Source organism: Rhinopithecus bieti, unplaced genomic scaffold (assembly GCF_001698545.2).
Source record: "Rhinopithecus bieti isolate Rb0 unplaced genomic scaffold, ASM169854v2 scaffold_15339, whole genome shotgun sequence".
Classification (NCBI taxonomy): Eukaryota; Metazoa; Chordata; class Mammalia; order Primates; family Cercopithecidae; genus Rhinopithecus; species Rhinopithecus bieti.
In genome coordinates this window covers 334,796-347,327 of record NW_016808089.1, presented here as the reverse complement: position 1 = coordinate 347,327, position 12,532 = coordinate 334,796, and the positions used below count along the sequence as shown (strand labels likewise).

The 12,532-nt window shown below is 48.1% G+C and overlaps 1 protein-coding gene across 3 annotated transcripts in view; it reads left to right on the top strand.

The window, feature by feature from the left end:
• The window catches only part of NHSL2 (NHS like 2), a 77,818-nt gene that overhangs the window by 4,084 nt on the left and 61,202 nt on the right, over positions 1-12,532 (top strand). For 2 of the 3 annotated variants that reach the window (XM_017885498.1, XM_017885496.1), the window contains exon 1: positions 6,561-7,028. The exons of the other annotated variant lie outside the window; for it this stretch is intronic. In XM_017885498.1, the coding sequence (XP_017740987.1) occupies positions 6,986-7,028 (43 nt within the window). In that variant the 5' untranslated portion in view covers positions 6,561-6,985. Of the gene's footprint in view, positions 1-6,560; positions 7,029-12,532 lie in introns of those variants that run through there. 3 annotated transcript variants of the gene reach the window in all.

Below are 12,532 nucleotides of genomic sequence, written 5' to 3'. Positions count from 1 at the left end.
GGGGGGGGGGCGCGGGGCAGTCGCAGCACATGAAAGCCCAACAGGACCTTAGAGCATAGGTTGCTTTAAGACTGGAAAGCCTTGTCTGCCAAGCTCGTGAGTTGGGAATGAGTTCTCACCAACTCTCACAGCCCCTTTCACCTATTGAGTGAGTCACTCCATCAATCTATATGTGGTGGGGAGGGGGATGCGTGCTAGCACCACCGTCACTACACAGCGTACGCATAGCTGTGCATATATGAACCATCTATTTGAACTAGTATCCCACAGAGAAGAGAAAGAGAGTTAATGTCCATCATGCACCTATTATATGCCAGCACTTTTCATCCACAACTTTACTTAACTCTCAGAAAAACCACCAGGCAGGGATTATTGATGCCATTTTACAGATGAGAAAACTGAGACTCTAAAGGAGAACTGCCCCATGATCTGGTAACAAGGAAGTTGTAGAGCCAGGATTTGAGCCCAAATCTGCCTAACTCTCAAGCCTGTGCCTATTGCACCATACCATGAGCTTCTCAGCATCTTTGCATCTGTGACAGGCATTAGTAACCCTGGAGACTGGATGTGGTGGAAGGAGGGGTCTGGGCTTGCTTGTAGTAGGGCTAGCAAATCTCTATGGCAACAAGGGCTGCAATGCCCAGCCTTGTAGAAGTCCCACCACATGTCTGTTTGATGGCGTATTTGTGTTGTTGGAACAACTGAACTCACTGGGGACTCCGTGCTGGGTCTAGAAGCTAGAGCCAGGGATTCCTGAGGTAGTAAGAAAGTAGAGGATTCTTGAATTTAAGCCTAAACCAGATTAGGCTGAGAGAGGCTTCAGATCCAGACAACTGGTGTCATGCTGGTGTCCAACATCCCTCTCCCCGCAAGCAACTGAATCAGCACTGTAAGCACGGTGACCTGTGCTTCAGGATGAAAAAGAGTCCACCGTGCTCTTCTCTGTACCTAAACAAAATGAGGAAATCATCTCATTACATTTGCAAGGCATTTTTATAGTTGACCTGGCCCTTTCATCTTCACAAGTTTATTGAATTCTCACATCCGCGATTTCAGTATGGTGGAAGCTAAAGTGGCAGAGACTTACAAGGGAGTCCATTGACCCCTATTCCCCTGGGACCTTCTTCCTAAAGACCTATTTTCTAGTCAGACTTGATGAGTCCATTGGAAGGTACGGAAGAAGTTAAAATTCTAGGCCATCGAACAAAATATTTCCTGGTGCTCTCCTCCCACGACTGAGAGATGTGTTGGAGGCAGAGGCACAGACCCTGGGGGTTGGGGCCAGTCGTGATATGCCCACATTTTCTGGGTCAGAACGTAGAAGGAAACAAAAAATATGTGTAAAAAGAAAGGTACAATGGCCGCCCTAATGTCAAATACCAGAGGAATGGCAAAATAAATATGTTGCCTCCAACTTCACTGAAATATGGTAGACCTATGAAAGCTAATTATGAAGACTTGAGCAACATGAACAATGCTTATAATAAAGTATAACATGCAAAAGGCAAAACACAAAACTGTTTCTATGCTGAGCTCTACAAACCCTGCAGAAAGTATGTCTGCACATGGCCAATAATTGGAAGAGAATTGTGGAAAAACCAAAACTTGATTTATTGTGGTGGCAGGCTTGGTGGATTTTTCTTTCCCTTAGATTTCCATTAATGTTGTTATAATGCTGTTTGTGCAAAGAATAATAAAAACCATTAACACATACAACAATTATACTGGGAAATCATTCTGTCAAGCTGAGAGACCAAATCATATCATTTCCCTGAGCCAGCAAACACACTCGGAAGACATAAAGACAAAATTAGGTACCTTTGTGGAGAAAGGCCGCTACAAGGAATGGGGAGAGATCATGAAATTAGTGTGGGAAGCTGCACATTTGAACTCAAGTTCAGATCCTTCCTTAGAGGAAGGAATTTCACCCCTATATCCTCAGTTTGTTCATCTGCAATGTAGGAATGTTGATAATAATAGCCTGAGGAGCAAACGATCTGGGACGTTCTCAAAGACCTTGTGAAGTGTAAAATGCTGCATATTGTAAAACCTTATCATGACATGTGTACAGATGCTTTGAAACAAGAGTGTTAGATACTGTTTTCCACTGTCACACCCAGTTAACAACAAAGCCAGCCTGGGCCTGTGCTGCTGGGTGGCTTCAGTTGGCAACCACCTTGTCTTCTCTGAGTGCTGGGTGCCATTGAAATCTGATTAAGCAAGCAAAGCTTTCTAGTTTTCCCCTTGGATGGGAAATCATCAGGAAAATGTTGTGGGTTTTTCTCTTCCTCTAAAATGCTTGAAGTCTGAACATGGTGAAGACTTCCACAGCTCTTGGATTCTCAGCTAGACTTGGTCAATTACAATCTGTGTGTCTTCAGGCAAGTGACCTAAGCTCATGGAGCCTCCTTGGTCAGTTGGAATTAATAGTGCCTACCTCATGGGGTGGTTGTGAGGATGAAATCAGGTGCTGCATGTAAAGCACCTGCTATGTAGTAAGCAAGGAGTGTGTGTGAGCTGCAAGGAGCGTGTGTGAGCTACCATTGTTATTGCTCAAGATGATCAGGGTAGGAAGGGTCTCTAAAAATCACCTGAACCAGGGGTTCTCAACGAGCGGGGGTGAGAGGGATGTGGAGGGGTCTTGGGGAGCACTGTGTGTGTGTGTGTGTGTGTGTGTGTGTGTGTGTGTGTGTTTCTGAGACGGCGTTTCACTCTTGTCACCCAGGCTAGAGTGCAATGGCACGATCTCAGCTCACTGCAACTTCTGCCTCCTGGGTTCAAGCGATTCTCCTTCCTTGGCCTCCCAAGTAGCTGAGATTACAGGCATACGCCACCACGCCCAGCTGATTTTGTATTTTTAGTAGAGATATGGTTTCTCCATGTTGGTCAGGCTGGTCTCGAACTCCCGATCTCAGGTGATCCGCCCACCTCGGCCTCCCAAAGTGCCGGGATTACAGGTATGAGCCACCGAGCCAGGCCGAGCACAGTGTATATTATATATGGTCATGCATATTATTATTTCTGCATGGCAACATTGAAAAGTCTTCCACGAGAAAAGCAGATTTCTTTGTTTCTGTTATGGTGAGACCAAGGTATTTTAATAAAGGTGAGGTGTGTACTTAGAAACCACCAATCTCCCACAAACCTTTCATTTTATGGATCCACAAAGGTCAGGTGACATTCCCAGGGTCATGCAGCTACAGAGATCAATAGGGGCAACAGTCCAGCTTCTTTCCCCACCACTGCCACCACCACTACCCAAGAGTTGTCCTTGTGACCTCTGGGATTTCCTCATTAACAGAGTAGAGACACCCTAGGCCACATGGTCATGGCCATATAGCCATTATCAAGCTGGGAGAAACCAGACAAGGCTCTGACATTGAAAAGAGGCAAAAATGATGCTTGAGACTACAAGGAAAGATGTCCTTGATAGGAGACCCTGCACACTGCCGTGTCAGCTCCTCACCACCCCTAGGCAGTACTTTCAAACAATCTGGGCTAACGTGGCCTCCTAAGTGCCATCTCCAATCATGTGGAGTAAATTGTCTTTGATGAAACCTTCATTTCTCTCAATAGCAGATTTTCTATTTCAAAAGTCAATTTCCTGTCAAAATCTCCCAGAGCACAGACAGAGGGATATGGGGTCCCAGGAGCAGGGTGAGGCTCCTGATTGCTCTCCACCATTCGGGTGGAGTGTGTTCTCTGAGTTTTGTTTCTGGCACTGGGGAGGGTAGCAGAGAGCCACCTCTATCAATTCCTTTTGTGGAATTCATAGGCCTGGCCAGGGTGGGGTGCAGGTGGGGTGCTGTTTGGGCCCTTTAAGCTTGTCTCGGAGATGTACAATTCCCTTCCCCATGCCATACAGGAGATAAAAGGCATGCAGTGTCCCTTTGGAATATTCTGACCCACCTAGCAGCCTGGGGCCCTGCTTCTGCTTCTGGGACCTGGCTTTGGGGGTTTCTAGCTTCCTAGGCTTAGCTCTTCACACTCCCCCCACCTCCCCACTGCTGAACACTGCCACTTCTAGCCTCTCTGCTGCCAGAATCTTGACTATCCCAACCCTGCACCATAACCATCTTCCTGGCTGGCTTGGGGGATGGGAGCTGTCTGCCCAGGGTACAGAGCGAGGTTGGAAAGGTTGAGAGTCATGATGCTCAGAGCCAGAGGTCACACTGCTGGTTCTGGGGATGAAGATGGCTCCCCACTGCCCTCATTATTGGGTCTCCAACCCCAGAAACATGAGGTCTGTGTCATGGAAACTTACATACACAGCCGTTTCCCCACCCAGGGACAATAGCTTACTATGACTGCAGCCCAAAGAACCCCCAAATCTCAGTTGGGGGAACACAAGACAAATATGGGCTGGGACTCTAATTTGTGAAGTCTTCCCATCTCAGATAACATGTGGCTCTGGCCATGTGCAATGGCAGCTCCTACCACAGCAACAGCAGCCACCTCCAGCCCAGAGGGATCCGGGGTGAGATGTGACTGTGAAACAGGATGACAAAATCAGGTATGTGTGAGGCAGGCCAGAGAGAATAGCCAGTGGGAGAGCCAAGCCCAGAGTAGGAGCAGCAGTGTTTTAGAAAGGTGGCCCTCCTGCACTTTAGAGGGAAGGCCCAGGGTACTGGTCAGAAAGGCCATAGGAGGACTGCTAGGAAACACGGGCCAGCTCCAGCAGGGCTTCTGTGGAGCCAGGCAGCAGCCTGAGCAGTGTGCAGATGTTTACTCACTGAGTCGACATAGCAACTTTATGGTCTAGGTCCTTTTATTAGCTCCTAAAGGGCATATATAGATGAGAAACCATGGACTACATAAGTGGTCTATAGATTAGAAACTGAGGCTCAGAGAGGTTAAGTGACATGCCCAAGGGCACACAGGCTGTAAATAAATGGTGAGGCTGGGATTTGAGTCCAGGCAGTAGGGCTCCCAAGTCTGTTCTCTTAGCCCCTATGCTAATCTTCCAATGTGAAAGAGGTAAGACAGTCAGGCTGCCCTTGCCTTTAGCCCACTAGCTGGGCTTTAAGACTGGACTTTCCTAAAAACTGGTACAATGATTCTCCACCTGGGGAGATTTGAAGCAGTATCAATGCCTAGGCTCCACCCCTCGGAAGTTCTGGTTTAATTGGTCCGAAGTGAAGTTCAGCCTTCAGAGAGTACAGAGGGTAGGATGGAACTGCGGTTTTCACAGAAGCTCCTCAGCTTAAAAACACACAACATCTCTCCCATCCTGACAATCTGACTCCCTTCTCTAGTTGTGCCTCTCCCTCCAGCTACGGCCCTCTTTCCTCTCTAACCACAGCCAGACTTCCTGAGAGGTGTCTCCCCTCCCCTCCCATTTCCCTCCTTAACCTGCTGCAGTCTGGCCTCTGGGAAGCCATCCTTGCCAAGGTTACCCTCTGAGTGGTGCTAAAGTGAACAGTGCTTACGCCTCAGACTACTTAAATTCTTGAATGCATCTAACCATTCGTTGCTCCTGGAAACTAACCCTCTTCCCACCTCAGGGACACAATGCATTCTCCTTGTCGGGAGATTTCACCTCAGTCTTTTTCTATGGCTTCTGTACCATGCTGTACAAATACATTCTGAAGGTAGGGTCTCCAGAGACCCATGCATGAGCCCTGGCCCTGCCCTCAAAGAGTTGAAAGTCTTTTCAACGCAGGTGGCTCTGGCCATGTGTGAATGTGGACCTCCATCTTGAGCCTTCGTTCAAGCTGGTTCCTTCTCTTTCTGTGTCCTTGGCAAAGATGGTAAAGAGAGTAAATCTCATGCTGAGTCTCTTTCCACCCTGTAAGCAAGAGTCAGTGATGCCTCTCTTCCGATTAGAAGACAGTTACTGGAACGAGGGCTCAATCCATCGCCCATGCTCATTTTGCCAATGTAGTCATTTAGTAATGAAGAACAAAGAAGTCCCTTTGTAAGGAGCTTCTCCCACATGCGACTTGTTTCCTGGGTCCTTGTCCTTCCAAACAAAGAGAAACAAATTGGAACAAGATATGTTTTCAGTGTTTGAAAGCCAGTGATTCTCTTGTGCTTTGTGCACCAGGAAATAGGCTTTGCTGGAATCTGCAGTCTATTGGCGGAAGTGTAGGTAGGTGAAGAGGTAGGGAAGATCAGCAGGGTTCTCCTGATGCCACAAAGAGCAAGCTGGATGACCCCAAGTCTCATCCTTTAGCTGCTGGGCTTTGGGAAAACCCCTTTCCCATTCTGAGCCCCAGTTTCTTCCCTGGATTAAATGAAACTAGTTGTCTTTAGCTCCTCTGTGGTGAAGATGATAGGAGATGACCTCTATGTGCTGTAGAGTAGGCCATTGCTAGGCGTTGGGGGAAATTGAATGGAATTGCATCCAGCCATAGTTCACAGACTCGTTCCAGGCCAAGAGAGAAAGTGTGTGTGTGGAAGAGAGACTTGCAAAAAACAAGGCCTATCCCTGTGCACGCCTCTCCTCTGGGAAGGAAGGGGCCCGCACAGTGACAATAGACCAGGGGCGCTGACTCAGACAGCCAGTTCCTGTTCATTTCCCCTCACTGCAGGACAGCCGCTGAGAGGGAGGTCAGCCCTCCGAGGGGCTCTGACTAGGGCCTTTGGCTGAGAACCTTACCTAGAGAAAGACAAGCCCAACTCGCAGAAAACTTCCCTCGCCTGTCCGCTGTGACTGGGCCGACGGGTCCAGGGTGGCTGTGGGTGGAGTGCAGGGGGGTGGGGAAAGAGAGAGGAAACTCACTTTTGAATCCTGAGTTACTTTCCCTAGGCTGGGCTGCCCAGGAACAACTTTACTGGGCAAAGGAGTATGTGATCAATGGAACCAGGGTGCTGGGAAACGGGGTTCAGGAAAGTCCCTGGGTACCCACTGAGGAGCCTGGGGACAGGGTTTGAGACAGTGTGGAGCCCCTAGGCTCCCTGCCCCCGGTGTGGGCTCAGCACACACTTTTCTCATACGTGAGGACTTGCTGGATGTGGATTCTTGGTTATCCACACCCCTGGGATGGAGAGAACCGACTCTGTCACCCTCTTCTGGATCCGGGGAGGTGAGTCGTTGGAGGAGGAGGGGTGCATGCTCAGCAGAGGGGAGAAGGGAAGGAACTGGGGTTCATGGAGGAGGAGGAGCTTTCTGCACTCACAGCTATGCTGGGGCAGCCTGGGCTGCCTTGGGAGGGTGTGGGACCGCGTTCTAGAGGTGTGCACGGAGGGGCAGGATGGTCACTTAACCGAGATCCTATGAAGGGAATTCATAATCAGATGACTCTGGAAGACAGGGTGGATGTGATCACATCCCAACCTTGATATTCTGGGATCCTAGAGCATTAATAAAAGTGATGGAGGAATTCTGCATGTGTGTATATGTGTGTGTGTGTGTGTGTGTGTGTAAGAATTACTGCACCTCTTACTTCCTATAAATTGACTTAACACAGATTCTGAGGCCTTGTCCCTTTGGTGGCAGAAAATTCCATCTCATTCAATCTAGGGGCTTTATTTGCCTCCTGAGCTCCTGCTAAAATGCTCAATTTATTTTTTGCAATACCAAGGCATGTAGGCAAGGAGAGGCAGGAAAGGGGTGCCTGTCACTGGTCTTCTGTGCACACAGGTTGCTACCAAGGGACCAAGAGCTTTCTAATTGCAGTTCAAGCCAGACCTCCTGGCAGTAAGGCAGAAGCAAATACAGGGCCCTGTGCCACACCAGGACCCCTCTCTGGTTTCTGTGAAGAAGACCAGCCATGTGGTGGTGGGGAAGGAGGCGCATGATGCCACAGTGACATGCCCTTGAAAATGTCTGGAAGCTACTGCTTGTGGAGGTAGCTGACCGGACAGACTGAGTCCATGCTGTGTCTCTGGAGTTTTAGTTGGCCCTTTGCATCAGGCGTATGCTCAAAAGGAGTTTATGAACTAAAGTGATTTGAAAGTTGAGTAATGGGACCAAAACCAAAGTCCTGTGAGGACCACGTGCTGTTTGGCATGAAGAAGAATCAGAGAAAAATGATCTTTGGTCTTCAGGTCTTTGAGGGACTGTCACCAGATGACGGGAGTAGATGGGGTCTGCGTGGGGCCTCAAGAGGCAAAGCTGAGGTCTGTAGACAAGGAGGAACTTTCCAACAGACCCTCTATGGGTGCAGTGGGCTGCCTTGAAAAGGAACCAAGGGTCTTGGTAACTTTTACAGGTTACTTTTTTCACAGAGACACGAGTGAGCCCTAGAGAAGAAGCCCTAGAGAAGAAGCAGAAAGCTTGCTCCCACAAGCTTTCTGCTTCCGAGGGAGAGAGAATGGGAAGGAGGGGCCGCCCTTACCTGGGATGAAGGCCCAACACCCCGCCCCGACCTCCACCTTCACAACTTCTCCCCTGGTTTGGCCTCCCGCATCTCTCTCCCTCCTCTGGGGCTCCCTGCTTCCACTCTCCAGTCCGTTCTCCACTCTGCAGCCTGAGCGAGCCTTTACAAAACAGACACAGCTGCTCAAAATCCTCTGATGGCCTCCCATGACCCACTGGTGAAAGTCCAGATTTATTTCTCTTCTCTATTGCCTCCTTTCTACTCTCTAAAAACAGAGCCGAGATAAGATCGTTTCTCACTCTAAAACAGCTCTGACATTTCATAAATCTTTGTCCTAGACAACTGGAAAGGGCTATATTTAACCTTCCGTCTTGTAGCTTTTAATGGAGGGACTTGCTTCAGGCACTGCCTTCTAATGCCACAGGAGACCAGAGTCTTTTCTTTGTTCTCTGCCAGCAGAGCCGCAACCTCAACAGGCAGAGGCCACAGCTGGCCTCTCCCTCCAGTGAGACACACAAGCTGCTTGGCCAGGCATCTGCCCTGGAGCATCCACCTTCCCCTGTCTCTCTAGGTGAAGGAGGTCCCTGTCCCACCCTGTGAAGTGTGACCCTTCAACTTTCTTATCTGCATATACTTGAAAGACTCCTCATTAACCCCGTAGCTGAGATAAGTTGGCCAGGTGAGCACAAGAATAGGTCAGACAGGGCCTGAAGGTATGGGCTTGGGAGTCTGGGCTAGGGGAGGGAGCCAGAGAGAAGAAAATGTATGGTCAGGGGTCTGGCTGCGCAGGGTGTAGGGGCAAGGGTGGGGAGGGAAGCAATGCTAAGTAATGTACCAGGCCCTGTGCTAGAAGCTTTGCATTAATTGCCTCCCCTTTCCGGCCTCTTCTTGCCTACATGCCTTGGTATTGCAAAAAATAAATTCAACACTTTAGCAGAGTCCAGGAGGCAAATAAAGCACCAAGGTAGACTGAGATGCGTTGTCTTTGCATTGATTGTATTGGTTGTGTGAACCTCACAACAACCTTGTGAGGTGGGTACCATCCTTACCACAATATGCTGCAGTGAGGAGCCTTAAGTGACTTAAGTGACTTACCTTAAGTCATACATAGTTAGGAAGTGACAGAATGGGGATTGAACCCAAGCCCGTCAAACCCCAAAGCTTAGTTGCTTTGCCCAGTCCCAGGATGTCCCTGGCTGACTTGGCACTGTCCTTTGGAGCAGCTCTGATGTGCTGGCCTCCCTCACTTCCTTGGGTTTCTTTTATAAACACTTGAGCCTCTGGTAGGTTCTTTCCTACCAGCCCATCACCCAGGCCTCCGGCCCACCGCCAACCTCGGCCAGGCTGAAGAGCCCAGAAGTTTGATATCTCTGATGGTGCCCCATGCTCTCAGGCCGCATGGGCTGGCTTCTCCCACACTCCGTACTCCAGCCTTGCAGATAACAGCTACTGGAATCAGTAGCCTAAAACAATGAACTATACTATTGTTTTTTTCCATGTTAATAGTTCCCTGGACTTCTAACACTAACCACCTCTGTGGCCTTGGACAACTTGTGTCCCTCCTGTGGTCCCAGCTTTCCCAGAGTGGGAAGATAAGGCACTCTCTCCAGCCCTTCTGATTCAAAGAGTCTAGGATTCCCAGGGTCCCCCTCTCTCCAGCCTCACCCTTGCTGGTTTCCCCCTACAGTGCTGGGATGAGGGTAGCCAAAGGAACTGATTTGGAAACCTTCGCTGAGCCAAGCAATGGCTCCAGAGCCAATGGACACAGCGACAGAGAGGCAATAACAACCACATTTGTAGGCTATTTTATTGCTTACCAACTGTTTCCACAGTCTGTGAAGTGGTAGGGAGGAAACTCCAAGGCGATTTTAATGGTACATAGTACAGCTTTAAAGAACATTGAATTACATGGTGAGAAAATGATTCTCTTTTCCTTCTCTTTCCAGCTTTCTGATTACATCAAGGAGAAGGTCTCAGTGTGGTGCTATTCTTCAACCTCTGTAATGCTTACTAATCTTCTTTCGTAACAAAGCTAGAGCAGGCCTCGGGCTCAAAGACATGGACAGGCAACAATATCTACATAGAATTTAATTACTCTCTTCTGTTCCCATTGTATTTCTTTATATAGCCACTTTCTATTTATGGCAAGTGATACTCCTTTTGGTTTTGGTTATGGTTTCCATATAGAATTTCTTTTATATAGATTTATTTGTTTAAGAAAAAAAAACCAATTCACTTAGAGAAAAAGGTTAAGTAAATTGTAAATAGAACCAGTGGTGCCTATGTACAGCAAAACTTGTGAAACTCATACCCCAATGCCCAAAACTGGGGCAACACTGGAATGTGGCATTCAATCAGCAGATGTTTTCTGAACACCAAGTTCCTATGGCTTAGAAGGCCCTGCACGATCTGTCTCTACTCTTGTCCCAGACTTTATTGCCCTTGCTCCCCCTGCCCACACACTCTGTTGTGCCTTCCAGAATGTTGTATTCTTTTTCTGGAATGTCTTTCCTATATCCTTGCCCACTCATCAAATCTCAGCTCATCCTTCAAGACTCAGTTTAAATGGCACCTCCTCCAGGAAGCCTTCTTCCAAATCCCCCAGGTTAAGTTCATCTTAGCACCAGGTTCATGTCTCTATTGTAGCATCTCTCACATTCCCGTCATCATTTGCTTACAGGCCTATATCCTCCACCCTTGGTTCCCAATGCATTTTATAAGAAAAGCTTGAGAAGAGAGGGGGAGAGAGAAATATAACTGTGAGTGAGGCCTATGTCAGTGACTGGTCCTGGGGACTATCACAGCTCCTGGTGTCATTTGGAATTGAGGCTTTCCAGATGCCAAGCCAGAGCCTGCACAGGCCACAAACCCAGCCTGGAGCCTGCAGGTCACATGAGGGAAGTTTATTGGGGGTACTTCTGGGATCAACATCTGGAGTCTAAGGGAAAGATGCAGGACTGGTTGGAGGGAGAAATTGGGCTATGATGCTGTCCTAATGACAGCCTCAGCTGTCACTTGGGGAGCTCTGGAGCTGGGTTGGTCCTTTAGAGTTGTTCTGAGTCAGGGTGAGGGGACCAGTCCTTAGATGCAGGCTGCCCCCAGGAGGAAGCTTAGCCTTGAGCAAAGCATCTCTGTCTGAGGAGGTAACTGGGCACTTCCCAGAGAGGGCTGTCAGCCAGCAGCAGTCCCATGGCTGAGGGAATAAGGCCTTCAGTCCTGAGCGGGAATGTGGGCACACATCACAGTGTCCACCACAGGGGTCTGGTCAGAGCCTCTGGGGCTTCAGTGCTGGGGAGGCAGCAAGGAGAGGACAGTGGTTTGGAGGGCAGAGTGTGGCTATCAAGAGTTGGAAGCTGATAGGACCTGGTAAGTGTTTACTAAAAGACAGAATGGCTGGGTATGATGTTCCAGTCACTGGGCTTACAGGCAAGGAGGATACAGAGGCAAACAAGTCACAGGGAACTTCTGGTATTACCGGGGTGACAGATATATAAGAGGACTATTCCAGAACAATGCAGTAAGTGATGTGATGTGTACCTGTGATGTGTACCAAAGACCAGGTTTCCACAGCACTTTGTTCGTGCTTTTCTTGGAGGCCTTCTATTATGACCCTTCTAACAACCCTCTAAGGCACGAATTATTGTCTTCACCCTAAACATGTGAAAATAGAGATCTAGGGATTTGCTAAAGCAAATCTAAAGACCTCACTGCAAGTCAGACCCCCCCAGGCTGGGATGACCCCCAACACAGCCTGCCTTCATAGCCCAGGCCCTCTCCCCTGTACCACCCAGCCCCTCTCAAAGACACATGCAGTTCTTTGCTTATTATATATATTTAATCTTGACCTAGCACTGCAAGATAGCAAAATAAGGGTGTCAGAAGAAAGTAGGTTTTTACCTTTATTTTCTTAACTTGCCTATTATGTTTTCAAAAATAGATATATTCGGATCATATTTATAACCATGATACTCTTTTTTATTCTGGTTTTCTTTTTCCTGCACCTTCTTAACCACCTGTGAAATTCATCCATTGCACATATTTGCTCTTCCATATCTTGTCTCAAAAGTGAGAAAACTAGGATCAAAATCCAGTTAGTTCCTTTTGAGCTGTAAGGGGGGAAATACAGGTATTTTAAAATGTCAGCCTATTCAAAAAAGCAAAACTTTTTTAGTTTGAAACATTAAAAATGTATGAGACCAAGAACACCTCTGATTTTCTGTATGATCACTGCTCTAGAGAGATTTTTTTTTTTTTTTTTTTTTTTTTTT